General features: G+C 35.2%; 3 protein-coding genes across 3 annotated transcripts; 2 read left to right on the forward strand and 1 right to left on the reverse strand.

Annotated features, from left to right (window-relative positions):
• Positions 1 to 265: 265 nt before the first annotated feature.
• On the forward strand, positions 266 to 3,316 carry LOC100780390 (UNC93-like protein 1). Its single transcript, XM_041008297.1, has 4 exons — positions 266 to 615; positions 744 to 1,270; positions 1,809 to 2,523; positions 3,009 to 3,316. Exons 2-4 carry the CDS (start codon positions 802 to 804, stop codon positions 3,175 to 3,177), a joined length of 1,353 nt encoding a protein of 450 aa, XP_040864231.1. The 5' UTR covers positions 266 to 615; positions 744 to 801; the 3' UTR covers positions 3,178 to 3,316.
• A 2,135-nt stretch (positions 3,317 to 5,451) lies between these two features.
• Positions 5,452 to 6,272, forward strand: LOC100780930 (uncharacterized). Its single transcript, XM_003519179.5, has one exon. It carries the CDS (start codon positions 5,709 to 5,711, stop codon positions 6,084 to 6,086), a length of 378 nt encoding a protein of 125 aa, XP_003519227.1. The 5' UTR covers positions 5,452 to 5,708; the 3' UTR covers positions 6,087 to 6,272.
• Positions 6,273 to 10,839: 4,567 nt separating this feature from the next.
• On the reverse strand, positions 10,840 to 13,590 carry LOC100781464 (L-type lectin-domain containing receptor kinase VIII.1). Its single transcript, XM_003519180.5, has one exon. It carries the CDS (start codon positions 13,265 to 13,267, stop codon positions 11,207 to 11,209), a length of 2,061 nt encoding a protein of 686 aa, XP_003519228.2. The 5' UTR covers positions 13,268 to 13,590; the 3' UTR covers positions 10,840 to 11,206.
• Between the last annotated feature and the right edge of the window lie 1,375 nt (positions 13,591 to 14,965).

Below are 14,965 nucleotides of genomic sequence, written 5' to 3' on the forward strand. Positions count from 1 at the left end.
ACATGACAATTATGCTATTTAGTAGAAAGAAATCTAACACCGATAATGATGCCCACTTGTTTCCATTAATAAATATGTAATAAGAGAAATAAGTAACGAGGGAGTCTAATCTAATTGGTTGAGTAAAGTGTATATATAAGTTATTATAAAACTGTCTGTACGTGTCTTGGATTCCTATAAAATAAATTTCCCTTTGCATCATCATTGAAGAGTTTTTTCGTCAGTGAGATATGTCAAGAGCTGGGGTTCAAGTACTTTGTCCTAGTAGAATTATGGGGTATATTCTTCATGGACATTGGCCATTAATTAAGGTTACAATTGCATTGTTATAGAATTGTTTCAATTTAACCAATTGTCTAAAGATCAAGTCTTAAAAGTATATTCCTAAATTAAAGTTTTGTTCTTCATAATAATTTTATTTTATTCCATTGGAACAAAATTGTCTTTCCGGCTTTCACATAGAACACATATGGTTAGTACAAAAAAAGAATTGGATTCCATGACAGCTTGTGATAGGACTTACTGAGGTCGAATCCTGTGTTCAAGACTGGAATATGTGCAATGGAATATTGTCTGCATCAGAGAAGGAAATCATGCAGCTTATGATCATGCCAAGTATGGGCAAGGCAAGGCATGCCTTATTTTTCTAGGATTTTCTTTTAACCTTTTATATCTTTTGCTTATTCCCTATACCATTTCTGATTTTATCTTCAACTCCAATTTTCTCTCACACAATTACACAGAACACCACATACCAAATACATAGCCACACCACCAAATTCAACTCCTCCAATTTTCTAAATGGTTTCCAATGGAGATGAAGAATCAGGCACACAAGTCCAACTACCTGAAACCACAACAAAAAATTCACCTTCACCCTTTTTCAGGTACAACTCACCACTAGTTCAAGTGATTCTCATTGGTGTGATCTGCTTTTGTTGCCCCGGCATGTTCAACGCCCTCTCAGGAATGGGTGGTGGAGGCCAAGTGGACCACACTGCCTCCAACAACTCCCTCACTGCCCTCTACACCACCTTCGCCATATTCGGCATCCTCGGCGGCGGCATCTACAACATCCTCGGACCCCACCTCACCCTTCTCGCAGGTTGTTCCTCCTATGTCCTCTACACATCCTCCTTCCTCTACTACAATCACCACCACCACCAAGCCTTCGTCATTCTCGCCGGCGCTCTCCTCGGCGTAGGAGCAGGCCTCTTGTGGGCTGCACAAGGTGCAATAATGACATCTTACCCTCCAACCAATAGAAAAGGTATTAACCAGAGTATATGATTAGTTAGTTTGTTAAATAACCATAAGATCTATAAGAATAAATAGTATACATAGTGATAGTGTAAAATAGTTTTTCAGTGCCATCCAATCACAAATTAACATATGATAACTATGTTTGATTTTACAAAAACTATTGGTTAACGTTATAAAACTTATACAATGTCTTAATAGGATTGTATGTAATGATCAAATGATGAATAAATTTAGTCTTATCCTATCTATATCCATCTAGATATAGAAAGATATGTAGATACACATAAAAATACTAGCAACAAATTTTTGTATAGAAATTTTTGAACTGAAATTGACAAACAACCAATATCAATAATAGTGTTTATTAGTATAAAATTGGAAATGGGGTTTTACAGTGACATAGCAATTACACTTGATTTATAGAGAGAAGTATCTGTAATTTATTTTATCATCTTATAATCAATTAATATGTTATCTCCAAAGACTTATTCTCTCTGTTTGACTTATGCCTATGATCTCTATTCCTCTTTGATTACCAACGAAAGGCACTTACATATCTATTTTTTGGAGTATCTTCAACATGGGTGGAGTCATTGGTGGTTTGATTCCTTTCATCTTGAACTACCATCGTAGTGAGGCTGCTTCAGTCAACGATGGAACCTACATAGGCTTCATGTGCTTCATGTCACTGGGGACCCTTTTGTCATTAGCCATCTTGCCTGCATGCAAGGTTGTTCGTGATGATGGTAGCAGGTGCACCAACATGTTTTACACCGATGTTTCCACCGAGTGTGTGGAGGTTCTCAAGTTGTTTTCCAATTGGAAGGTGCTTCTTATGGTTCCAGCAGCTTGGTCCAGCAATTGTTTTTACCCTTACCAGTTCAATGATGTGAATGGGGCTCTGTTCAATTTGAGGACTAGAGGGTTGAACAGTGTGTTCTACTGGGGGGCTCAGATGCTAGGCTCGGTTGGGATTGGTTATATTATGGATTTTAGTTTTAAGAGGAGAAGAGTTAGGGGAATGGTTGGGGTTATAGTGGTTGGTGTTCTTGGGACTGTGATTTGGGGGGGTGGACTTGTTAATCAGCTTAGGTATTCTTCCAATGATTTGCCTGAAAAATTGGATTTTGAGCAGTCAGGGTCTCACTTTGCTGGGCCTTTTGTCTTGTACTTTAGTTTTGGGTTGCTAGATGCCATGTTCCAAAGCTTGGTCTATTGGGTTATTGGAGCCCTGGCTGATGATTCTCAGATTCTTAGCAGGTAAATTAATCCACGCGTTATCCTTCACTTATACATATTTTAATCACATCACATAGAATTTTCAAAACATTTCCTTCATACTGCGAATTGAACATTTTCATGTGATGTGATCGATAACAAATGATGACGACATGATAGACCAAATAACAACTATTAAGATGTATAAGTTCTGAAACCATTTTAGAATAATTTGGATTTACGCCTTGCTTAATCTTAGAAGCTAGCTATAATTAATGAAACTAAAGTTATCTTTCATTTATATACACTATTTTGATCATATTATTAGCGAACATAAGATCTCCTCCAAGTAGAGGTTGTGCATGTAGTCATCAACTGATCTTAGTTGCTTCATTCTTTCTTCTGTGTGCTTTATTTTCTAATTTCTAGCATATTTGGTTAATGAAAAGAGGTAGTTAATTATTAATTATGTTGATTGTGCTTGGAAAATTGGAAAACAAAACTATTATTGTCTGCAACTTTTACAGGTACAGTGGGTTCTTTAAAGGAATACAAAGTGCTGGTGCTGCGGTTGCTTGGCAAGTAGATGAACACAAGGTGTCTTTCATGTCCCAATTGATTGTGAATTGGGTGCTCACAACAATAAGCTATCCATTACTGTTTGTTTTGGTCATGTTGGCTGTGAAAGATCAATGACAATAAGGTTGGATATATAATAACAATATTCCTGTTGTAAGGGAAAGTCAATATATAGAAAGTTTGTTGATGTCTTCTTGTTGCCTTGTACTTTCCCTAGTCACTAATGTTCAGGCTTTGAAACAAACTGAAATTTCCATATGAATGTGTTCATGACATTGTGGAACTCGTTTTGTATCAGGAAAATGTTCCTTCACACCGCAGGGATTGTTTACATGTACACATAAAGAAATAGAAGAGACACTAGTGATATATATGTAATAGATCGACCGTGGCAGATTCAGAAACCTTATAAAGGGGAAATGAATTTTTTTTCCTTTATAATTTTTAAAATATTTAACTTTTAATAGATAATATTTTTTTATAAAATTATTATTTTTACACAGAAAATTAAAACTAATTTTTATATTAAATGATGATAACCTTAGTTATTATTATTATAATAACAACAAACACACAATTTTATACTAGTTATTATTTTAATCATTACAAATAAAATAATAAATAAAATTAATTTCACTCAATTTATACTCATTAATATTAATCATTACTATAATAATCAAATACAAAATTAATTTTATACTAATTAACTTAAAAATTTATATGTATATAGATGAAAAGTTTTAAGAGAAAAGGGAGTGGGCCTTTACTCCTCCGTCTCTAGATCCATTCCTGATTATATAGTGATAATAAACTAATCATTGTTTAATTTAAATATCTCACTAAGTGATATGATATGGTAATAAAATAAAAATAAATGAGATCGAATTATGATATGATAATAAAATAAAAATAAAAGATGGAATTGTCAACTGATTGTTTGTATTGATGGATTTCTTAGAAAATATTGCTCTTTGTATAGCATGTTAGACACACGGAAGCTTTGATTCACAGGTGTTTCAAAATGCATTATTATGAATAGAATAAATATTTTATGAAAAAACATAATATAAATGCCATCAATTTTAAATAATTTTAAGAAAGAAGTACATCATACACAATTTTACACTTTCATTTAATTTAATGATTTTGTTGTTTTCTATCCATCTCAAAATAAACAAATTACTCCATTCTTCATCATCCAAACTGTGATTCACAATTATTAGAAACTACAAAAATGTACACTTAGTTATGTATTTAGCCGAAAATATGATAAAATACGTGGCTCATTTATATAACTTCTTCCTTCACTAACTCTTAAGTACCACGTACATGGCACTCCTTTTTTTTTTTTTTTCTTTCTTCTAAATAATCTTGATTTTTTTTTTTTTTTTTTGCAGAAAACAATCTTGATTCTTATACTACATACTTACTTTCCTTATAAAAAAAAAAGGAAACTTCCACATTTTATTTTACATGAAGCTATTATTTACTATTATTTTTTTTAATACATTACTTGCTTGATTCGTTCAAACACACGCATTTTTTTCTTACTAATTGAAAGTCAAAACACACTTATTCTCTCTATTTCTATATATAAAACTTAATTAATTTATTAAAATTAAATAAATAATTAATTTAATTTATAATTATAAATTTATCATAAATTTATATTTTTTTCAAAATTATTCTCATAATTAATTCTTTTTTTTCTTCTAAATTGTTAATATATTTTCTTTTTTTTGAATATTTTTAATATAAAAATAATTAATAAAAAATATTATAAATTGAATCTTTTGACTAGGGGTGGGTAAGCGGATCGACCCGCCCCACGTAAGGTCCGCCCGCATTGGCAGCTGGCAGGGTCAGCCCACCCCACTTTCTTACACAGATCAAATAAATTGGTCCGTCCCGATCCCCGAGGATCAAACGGGCCGGTCCACACAATCAAATTAAGTTTAATATAAATGTAAATAAAATTTTAACAATTAGTCAATTACATCAATAAAATAAATAATGTTTTAACAAAAAAAAATTCAAGCAATAAATCTAAAATATGAAACTTAAATATCTTCAACAACAAATGATTTTATATTTGAAGCCATAAAATTCTAATGCGAATAACCCGCGGACCAAACCCGCATAGTCCACGGGTTAAGTGTTAAGTGAGACGGACCCAAAAATTTGATATAACCATAGACCATTTAAAAAAATTGGTCTATTATCCACGCAGATCGTGGACCTCACGGGCCAGTCCATGAACCTGGACCTGTTTACCCACCCTTGACTTTTGTAAATAAAAAATGAAGGAAGTAATTTGCATTAACACAGTTTCATTATTTTCATTTTTTTTGTCCTAAATTAGGTTTAAATTGATTTTCATCCGTTAAAAAAAAAATAAGACCCATCCTCCAACCGTCCAACGACAACAAACAAAGATTCTTTCTGCTTTTTCGGTTCTTCCTTTCCTTCCCTTTTTCCTCGCCAACACGGTAACCAAAACCCCCAAATTGCCTCAGTTAGGGTTTCAATCCAAATTCCAATTCCCCAACCCTCCTCTTCAGAATCCTTCAAATCCCGAACCTTTCCCCAACTGGGTCCTCAAATCCGCCACGGCGAGCCCTCGTAGCTCGCGATCTCCGAAACCAACGATGCCAAAATTCTCACGATTCCTCGCCGTCGTCGCGATCGCTGTCGCCGCGCTCTGCGTGATCCTCCCCGTCGCGGCGGCGGTGGATCTCGAGGACCCCGGCGTGCTGCAGCTGCCGTCGGAGAGCTTGTGCGGCAAAACGATGCCGTTATCGTGCCCGGCGAAATGCTTCCGAGCCGACCCCGTTTGCGGCGCGGACGGCGTGACGTACTGGTGCGGCTGCGCGGAAGCGGCGTGCGCCGGCGTCGAGGTTGCGAAATTCGGGTTCTGTGAAGTGGGGAACGGTGGATCGGCGCCGATTCCTGGGCAAGCTCTGCTTTTGGTGCACATTGTTTGGCTCATTGTGTTGGGGTTCTCCGTGTTGTTCGGTCTTTTTTAGTTAAAATTGGGGTTATGTGGTTTTAGTTCTTTGCAATTCTTTGAGGGGTTCTTTTGTAAATCAATCACACGGCCATTCTTGTATTGTATGTATGATTATTGTTACTATTGTAATTTCACAACTTTCTTGATTCATGATGACGTTGCTGTGGTTTTAATTGGAATTGGAATACACTTACTTTCTATCTATGATTGCGTTGTGGTATAATTGAAAAGAATTGTTAATTTGTTATAGTTATAATAATTATAAGTTATATCCAACATGAGTTTTAATTTATGACATTTTAAGCATCTTTAAATCTATACCGTATCAAACTTAAGAGACTCTTGTTTGCTGTATTTAATGTATGTATTGCATTACCAGCAACTTCTCTTCCTTATCTAAGTGCTCTAGGGCTCAAATCTTGGTTAGCCTTTAGGTATGAAATAAATCGTGATGATAAGGATATATTCACCTTGTGTGTGCTCAAGGTTTCCGACGAAAATTTGTCTTTACTTTTGGCATGGACAATTTCATACAAATACCATGGTTACCAAAAAAAAAAGTATGTATTGCATTTGTAAGTGTAGAAAAACGAGTTCAAATTGAAACAGGTTGATTCCCTGTATTCTCACATTCATGCATTCATGAATCAAGGTTGTAGTTTAGATGAAGATCGGATGGTTCACATTTTAGATGTGCATTTGAAGTTAGATTTGTTGAGATATAATATGAGTCATCCAATCTTCATTTAATGGTTCTGATCAAGGTTTTGAATTGCAGTTGTGGTTTTATCCTTCACATTGTGGTGGCTGATGTGATTGCAGACCATTTTCTAGAACCATGGTTCAGATTAGATGAATGTGGGAACTCCAGGTATCCCGATCCAAGTTCAAATCTTCTGGTCTCTCCAATAAGATTTTGTCTCTCTTCCTTGATTGCTGGACAAAAACTCAGTTAGAGATAATCCATGTTGGTAAAAAGACATGGGCAAGAATGTGTACACCCATTAAGTTAGGGTACATTCATGCATCTTTATATGTATCCTTTGGATCCGAACACATTATGTGTCCTTTCGATCGGAACAAAATTTGTTTGGATCAAAAGACACATACAAGCTACATGAATGCATCCTAACTTGAACGGTGCACGTTAAAACTTAGAATTACTGCAAAAATGTAAATGTTAAATCTAAATTATCTTGTTAGAATGACTGACTGTTTAGTAATTCTCTTAAGGCAGAATGTATACAAAATACTTGAATAGTAGGTATGAGCATTTGCCAATGCAAGTGTCTCCTACATGCTTTTTAATGCACTCAAAACTAGTAAGGATATACTATTTGTAGAGTAGTTGACGGATTCTGTTTCCTTAACAATGTTTAATGTACTTGAGACAAACTACTTTGTTGCGAAATTGAGCTGGCCTACTTGCATATGATTAGCTTTTATGAATTTTATATTTTTACGTTGTTTAAATAAAAAAACCAGACATTGTAGATCAGTATACCTTTTGCTTTTCTAATTGGTGATCATCAAAACTGAGTTACTTGTGAACGAATGTGTGGAGTGTGAACACGTCCTTTGAGCGTATTCACTTGTTTCTTTGTTTGGAGCATAAAATGATCGGCATTCATGTGATGTGAAGCAACAAGCTTATTGTGTAAGCAAACATCAATTCATTATTTAGGTCGTGTTTGATTTAAAGGAGAAAAATAAAGTGAACTTTAATAGGAGAGATAATATGAAAAAGAAAAAATAGAATAAAAATAAACTGATATGTTTTGTTGTTTGGTTTAAGAAAAATACATGAGAAATAGAATATAAATAATATTGTAATGTTGTTTGAGACGAATAAAATAAGAAATTAAACACTAGGAACCTACAAGAACATAACTTAAGTCTCTGTAAAATGGTCCCAACCAAACTTTTTTTTTAAAACAAAAGCAGACATGCAAGAGCAAATAGCAGTGAAGGACGTCCTAACCAAGTCAGCACCTACTCCACTGCCCAAGCTAAACAGTAAACAAGCCACCAAAATATAATAAGAAGAAGCAAATACAAAGAGACCGGAGCATAAACCGAACCCCGTCTCTAAGGCTTGAACAAAGTCGCATTTCTGTCTTCCGTAACTTGTCTCCGTCACACCAATCGAACACAACATGAGGAGGAAAATTTTGTTTAACATAAAAGTGAGGCTGAATAACTTTTTTGCCTTTGCATTCTCTTGATTTTCATACTACTCATAAGAAATGTTGAAACAATTTGTAATCCCATTGTTAATGCTAACTATATTACCAATAGACTGAAGTTCAACTAAAACCATTTTCTTCCCTCTCCGAACTCAAATTTCACGGTAATATCCATAAAACCAAAATAATATAGATCAATTCATTAGCATGACATATTTGTAAAATCAGATACTATATTTCCTTTTTCCGGACTCTGAAATGAAAATCCTGATTCTTTATGATAATTTGGACTTTCAACAGTTATGGTACCAATTGTTGAACACATGTTTAACCTCATCAGAGGAATCACCTTCTAGTTCTGTCATTGCTAGAGGTACGGTTTCACTAAGCTTTTCATTGAAAACGTGACACTCAAGAGTGTCTGAAAATAGTACCATCTCCTTACTTGATTAGAGTGCATTAGAAAGCATGTAAGAGACACATTGACAAATGCTCGTAGTCTTAACTGCTACTCAAGTATTTCACATCCATTCTTCCTTACAAAATCACTACTACAACAACAACAACAATAAAGCTCGTTGTTATTCTTATCATGGATTATAAAATCACTACTACTCAATCAATTTGCACTGATCAATTAGACTTTGTACTCCTTACCTCAACTGTGTGTCTACAAGTTTCCTGAACTTCTACGTGTCCTATGGTGATAACTTGGCACAAAATGCCATCCACTCACTCCCAACCTGGCAGACAACCCTTGCTCTAATGTTGTCCTTTTTCTGAATTTGAAAATATCTACCACTATGTACTGCATATATGCCTTGATAGCATCGTTGAAGTCTTCCATTGATGCAAACAAGGTAAAATGTGCCTAATTCCCATTTGTGATCAATAATCTGTTTTGGCATTTGGAACAAGGCATGTTTCCACATTTTTTCTCTGCTAGGTTCCTCATCAAAACTTCCCCCACTGTGAAACTCTTCAGATAAATACTCAACTTCAACATTGAACTTGTCATCATCATAAAATTCACAGACTTGGCTTCTCTAAAGTATGAAGAATACACTTTAGAAGCTAAAGTGCACTTACATTCGTTGATTAAAAATTAATAGTTAAGATTTCTTAATCAACTATTATATGTGCATGTTATTTTCTAACTAGAGGAGTCAAATCCAAGCTTTAGAAGTGCCCATTTGACATGGTCTATTCATGTTCATTCCCTAATGAGTCATTATCATCCCTTTTGACTCATGTCACTATCTTCAAATGGATTAGATGGAACCTTTTTGTTTTGTACGCCTCACCCCTTTCCCTTGATTGTTTCTGAACTGCTTCATGATATCATCATTAACCTTCTCATTTGATTTTCCCTTCTCTACCTCTTTTTCTCTCTTTTTTTGCTATTTTTTCCTTTCCCCTTCTGTTCTTCCTGCATTTGTTTCCCTTTCCCTTGTTCTTATCTTCCTGCACTTCTTTTCCCTTTTATATACTCTTAGAATTGCCCTTCCTTTTCCCTCTTGCCCTTCTAAATCCTCTTTCACTTTTAGCTTTTTCTTTCCCTCCCAACCCTGCTTTCTGGTTAACATTGTCAAAAATATCAACATCAGTATTTGCATCATTTTCAGTGTCACCAAAACTGATTTTAGCAGCACTATCCACTTCATAACCAACATTCAACCTCTTCCCACCTATTTTATACCACATAGTATCAATTTGTAGCATATTCAAACTCTTTAATTTCAGCAAGACACTCCCAGTAAGACCAAAAATCTTCATCACACTCCCATACAACAGCATTTACAGGGGACTTCACAAACTGTCCACTGAGGTGCATTTCAACACAACATTTAGACATATCTACAACCAAAAAAATAAAAAATAACAAACAATTTAAACCTAACATGTAAACGACAAAAAAAAAAACAATAATATGCCCTTCACCCTAACCAACACCAGATATTGTAGGACCACAACTAAATAAAATAATCACTTAACCAAATCAAAAACCTAAAACATGCAACAGCATCTCACAACAAGCATTACAGTACGTACGTTCTAAGCTAAAACACATGCGATTTAAATGCTAGATGGAACCACCAACCAACCACCAAAAATAATATATTTTCACCCTTGTAAAAGTTCCTTCTATCTGGATGTAATGTTATCAATATAAGCATACTATATTGCAATTTGCATTCTACAGAAATGAAAGAAAGAAATCACTAAAATGCTAAGGAGAAAGATGAACTCACTCAGATAGCATAGCTCTCACAGTGCTTTTTTTTTTTTAATGTTATAATGACATGTTAACTAACAATATTAATATTTTTTTTTGTCAAAAAAAAATCTAACAATATTTTTTATTTTATTCCTACTATTTGGCACCAACCCATATGCTATATCACTATGATAGAATGATCACTAGAGTATTCCAAGGCAACCAGTCTTGTTTATTAGCACATGATTCTAGCCCAAATATAATTTCATGCACAAACCAGAAACAGGAAATAATCAGAGTAATAGCCTTGGGGCTGAAAAAATTTGGGGAGGAGAGGGGGGCAAAAGTAAAAGAAAATGCAGAGAGAAGAGAACAATTGAGCCGTGATTCATATAATTTAACCTTATAAATAATAATAACAATAATAAGATTGACTCTACTTTCCCTTTTCACCATTATCAACCATCTTTCACTTGCCATATAACAAGAGGATCCTAAACAGAATCACAAATAATCCTACATCGAGGCTGTGATGGTAAAGCATACTGAAACTGAATCCCCAAGGCTAATACAATATAACATTTATCTACCATCTTCACAGATACACAGCACTTTAAGCACTTGCAGCATTTGGAAAATCAATCCGTTGTTGCAGGCCTAAGAATAGTCTTTTTTCACATTTATTCATACACCTCCCACATAATCATTCAGCAACGTCATGCATGGCTCCACTTAAAAAGTGCAAGAATATGCATTACAAAGTCCTGTGTTGGCGCTATTATAGGGGAACAAGGCAACAGGGCGAGTTCTTGGCAGCTCAGGAATAGGCTTATCCATGTTGAGAAGAAACTCCACCACTTGTTCCATTGAGGGCCTTCCTTTGTTCTCATTTAGAGTGCAAAGCAACCCAATTTCGAGAACGCGAATTGCCTGCTCCAAGTTGATCAATGACCCCATCCTTCTGTCCACCAGCTTCACCTTTTCATCAATCTGATGCAAGTTCCAAGCATAATCCAGTAGGTTCCTCTCTTCTGGATTTCCCTCCTCTTTCTCATCCCTTACCCTTCCAGCTATCACTTCCAACACAAGGACACCAAACTCAAACACATCAGCACCTTGGCACACTTGTGACTCAAAGTGTTTTGATTCTGCACCCATCAACACAAACCCAAAATCACCCAAAACAGCTCTGAAATTGACATCTAGAAACACACTGCTGCATTTCAAGTTCTTGTGGGCTAGTTGTTTAGTGTGGAGGAAGCTCAAGCCATCAGCTACATCTTTAATAACTTTGAAACGTCGAGTCCACGGAAGAACACCGGCCCCGAATAGCCATTTGTCTAGGCTGCCATTGGGGACAAAGTCATAGACCACCATGATTTCATGGTTGTCTTGACACCACCCTCTAACCAGAAGCAAATTCGGGTGGCGAACGTGGCTAACGCCTTTGATTTCCTTCAACAATCTCTTCTTGTCCGATCCATGTGTGCTGAGAAACTGAGCTGAGAACCTTTTCACAGCCACCTGGCTGCCATTAGAAAGCTTCCCTCTGTAGTACTCTCCTCTATTATCACTGCCGAGCAACTCTATCTCACTGAATGACCTTGTTGAAGATGAAAGTTGAGAAAAGGCGAAGCGTCGTGGCTTGTTGGGAGGCCTTGGCATGTGAAGCTCTGCCTCCACTGAAGTATTCAACTTAGCAGCATTTCTTCTGTGCTTGCTGATGAAGTAAAAGCCAAGGAAAAGAGCCAGAGCCAATGCCACAGCAGCCACGAAAATCAAAAAGCTTCGTGGTGGTTCATTCTTAGAAGACTTGTGTGAAGTTGGTGGTACTTCTGTGGAAGCAGTGCTATTCTCAAGTAAGATCTTACCCTGGCAGGTTTCAGATGAAGGCAAGCGAAGAAAAGCTTGGCTTGTGGAAGTGAAGTTCCAAGAGAGTATGTTGTGGATTTGTGTATGGTTACCTGTGGAAGCTGAGAACCCTACAAACATGTACTCATTCAGAAAAGGAGAGAGATCCATAGATTCTGAGAAGAGAGGTTTTGGAGGATAATCATAATCCTCTTGGTTTGCCCTTCCAAGACGAATGTCCATTCTTCTTTGAGGGCCATCATAGGTGATCCAAGCACGGTGAACAGAACCATCATTAAGGGACAGTCCAACATCAGAAACATTAATGACTTTAGTAGACACTATGGTACCTAAGTTGATGCCAACATGGTTGTCGTTCAGATCTCCGAACTCCGGGTTCTTTCTCGTGTCGAATTCCACTGCCACTGCCTTATAGTCATTCTCACAAGCATCATTGAGCATGCCGAGCCACGGTCCCGGCCTTCCCACGGTGAACTCGTCAGGGACAATGATGAAAGTGAGGCCACTTCCTCCATAAGCAGCTTGCTCAGAGGCAGTGGAATTGTTCATTTGGAAAGAGAAAGTGGTTTGGAATGAAGCTGGAGTCTTGGTGCTTGGATCCAGCAGGCGAATTGGGAAGGAATAGATGCCTCTTCCAGCTTGGTGTCTTATGTCTTCTTCTGATTCATTTGGGATTTGAAGAGCACCCTTTTCATTTGAGAACTTGGCACTGCCTAGGAGCTTCATATCATGGACTAATCTGGGGTTGTTGCTGAAGCTGAAGTTGTAGAAAGAAAAGTGCTTGGTCACATTAATTGGAACTTCACCAGCTGAATGAACTGAAACTGGGAATGCTAGAAGATTCAACAAACAAAACATAAGCAAGATATTGGATAAGGAAGCCATAGCAGCATGTGAGAGAACAAAGGAAATTCCAATCATATTCAGCTGGATGATATATGGCTTCTGCTACTGCTAATAATGGTGGTAGTAATGCCACAGGATAAAGCTATGAAGATGGTGACTTGAAGTTTTTTTTTTTTCCCTTGAGTTAAAAATCATAAGTGTTTCTTCAACCTTTGAATTAAGTTAATTTTGCTCGTGGTAGGATTACCATTAACAAAAAAAAAATTTACATAAAGAAGAAATTGAATGAGTTTTTCCAAATAGATACTTCAGACTAAATAATTGGACTTTAAGTTTAAGACAATAAAGTAGTTGAAATTATGTGATATAAATTATTTGAAGAGGGAAATGATGGAGGGTAATCAACGAAAGTTTGATTAATATCACTCATATTACGGAAGCAATGCAACCTGCTATGTGGGGTATGATATGACAGTAGAGATATGACAGGTGCAAAATTGGTTCCTCAGAATAGCAGGTCCACTCACGTTTTGTTTTTGCTCAACCTACCAATTTCCGTAACCCATATGAATGAAAATGAAATTCAGATCATAGTATTTTATTTTAGATAATAAATAATAAAGTTAGATCAACGAAGATTTAACGCGTGTCTATGGAATATTCTTCACTGTGAAATGTGCATCATAATAATAATTGTGGATCAAACTAACAAGCAGAGTGCCGTCTGGTATTTGTTTTACGGGATCTGATTGGTGTAGCCAATAATCAATATAATTGATTGATTAGGAGAAGAGCAGATAGAATAGAGAATTCAGTAATTCAATTATAAAACCTTGTCAAAATAAGGCTGCAACTTGCAGCTGCAGTTTTGTTGTTATCTTTGATATTGCAGAAAATTTCAAATAAATGTGATTAATATAAGAGTTCAATATTGATTTACCGAGTGTTATATAATTACACTTTATAATTAATATGATTTTTAAGATAATTTAATAAAATCCAATAAACTTATAAAATTATTTTATTGCAAATACACGGTCTTTTTTCTCTTAATATAATCATATTTATATTAACTAATAATTCATTTAAATGATATTTCAAACTATTAACTAAGATATCATATTTAAAAGTTGTCGATGAAAAAAGAATATAATAATTAGAAGAATTTCCTCTAAAATAATTATCCATAAATATTATGGTGAATGGTGACCCAAAATTATGATAAATATGATTTTTAAAGCAATAATAAACTCAACAAATTTATTATAGATGTTAAAATTACACTTTAGTGCATTTTATTTCCTTTCAATATAGTAAGAATGTAAGATGTATGCTATGCAACGACAAAGTTGACTCGCTTTTTCTGTCTTTGCTTTTATTTTTCCTGTTGACGTTAATTTACGGTTTTAGGAAACGAGTTTTTTCTATAATAATACAGTGAGGATGATGTTATTTGCAAATTTCAGAACATTTAACTTTCAATTTTACTTGAAATATATTAAAAGAATTGGTCGTTTACATCAGCTAATCATTCTTCATGTTATTTTAACACTTTTGATTTAGTTATGTGATTAACGTGCATCCTAAAACAGTGTTATTAACGTGAACTTAAATTTGATTAGAATTAGTATAGATGTCAGAACTTATCCCTGTCGATTAAGAAATAAATCACAGTTTACAAACGAACTAAGGTTATTTCAAAAAGCTACATTTAAAAAATGATTAACTTAGAGTTCCTTTGTTCGGAAAATTAAAAACAAAGTTATTAAAAGG

The sequence above is a fragment of the Glycine max genome, chromosome 2 (assembly GCF_000004515.6).
Source record: "Glycine max cultivar Williams 82 chromosome 2, Glycine_max_v4.0, whole genome shotgun sequence".
Lineage (NCBI taxonomy): Eukaryota > Viridiplantae > Streptophyta > Magnoliopsida > Fabales > Fabaceae > Glycine > Glycine max.

Coding starts and splice junctions, on each gene's coding strand:
- LOC100780390 (XM_041008297.1), top strand. CDS start 802: ATGGTTTCCAATGGAGATGAAGAATCAGGCACACAAGTCCAACTACCT. Junction 1,271..1,808: donor CCCTCCAACCAATAGAAAAG/GTATTAACCAGA, acceptor TACCAACGAAAG/GCACTTACATATCTATTTTT. Junction 2,524..3,008: donor GATTCTCAGATTCTTAGCAG/GTAAATTAATCC, acceptor CAACTTTTACAG/GTACAGTGGGTTCTTTAAAG.
- LOC100780930 (XM_003519179.5), top strand. CDS start 5,709: ATGCCAAAATTCTCACGATTCCTCGCCGTCGTCGCGATCGCTGTCGCC.
- LOC100781464 (XM_003519180.5), bottom strand. CDS start 13,267: ATGATTGGAATTTCCTTTGTTCTCTCACATGCTGCTATGGCTTCCTTA.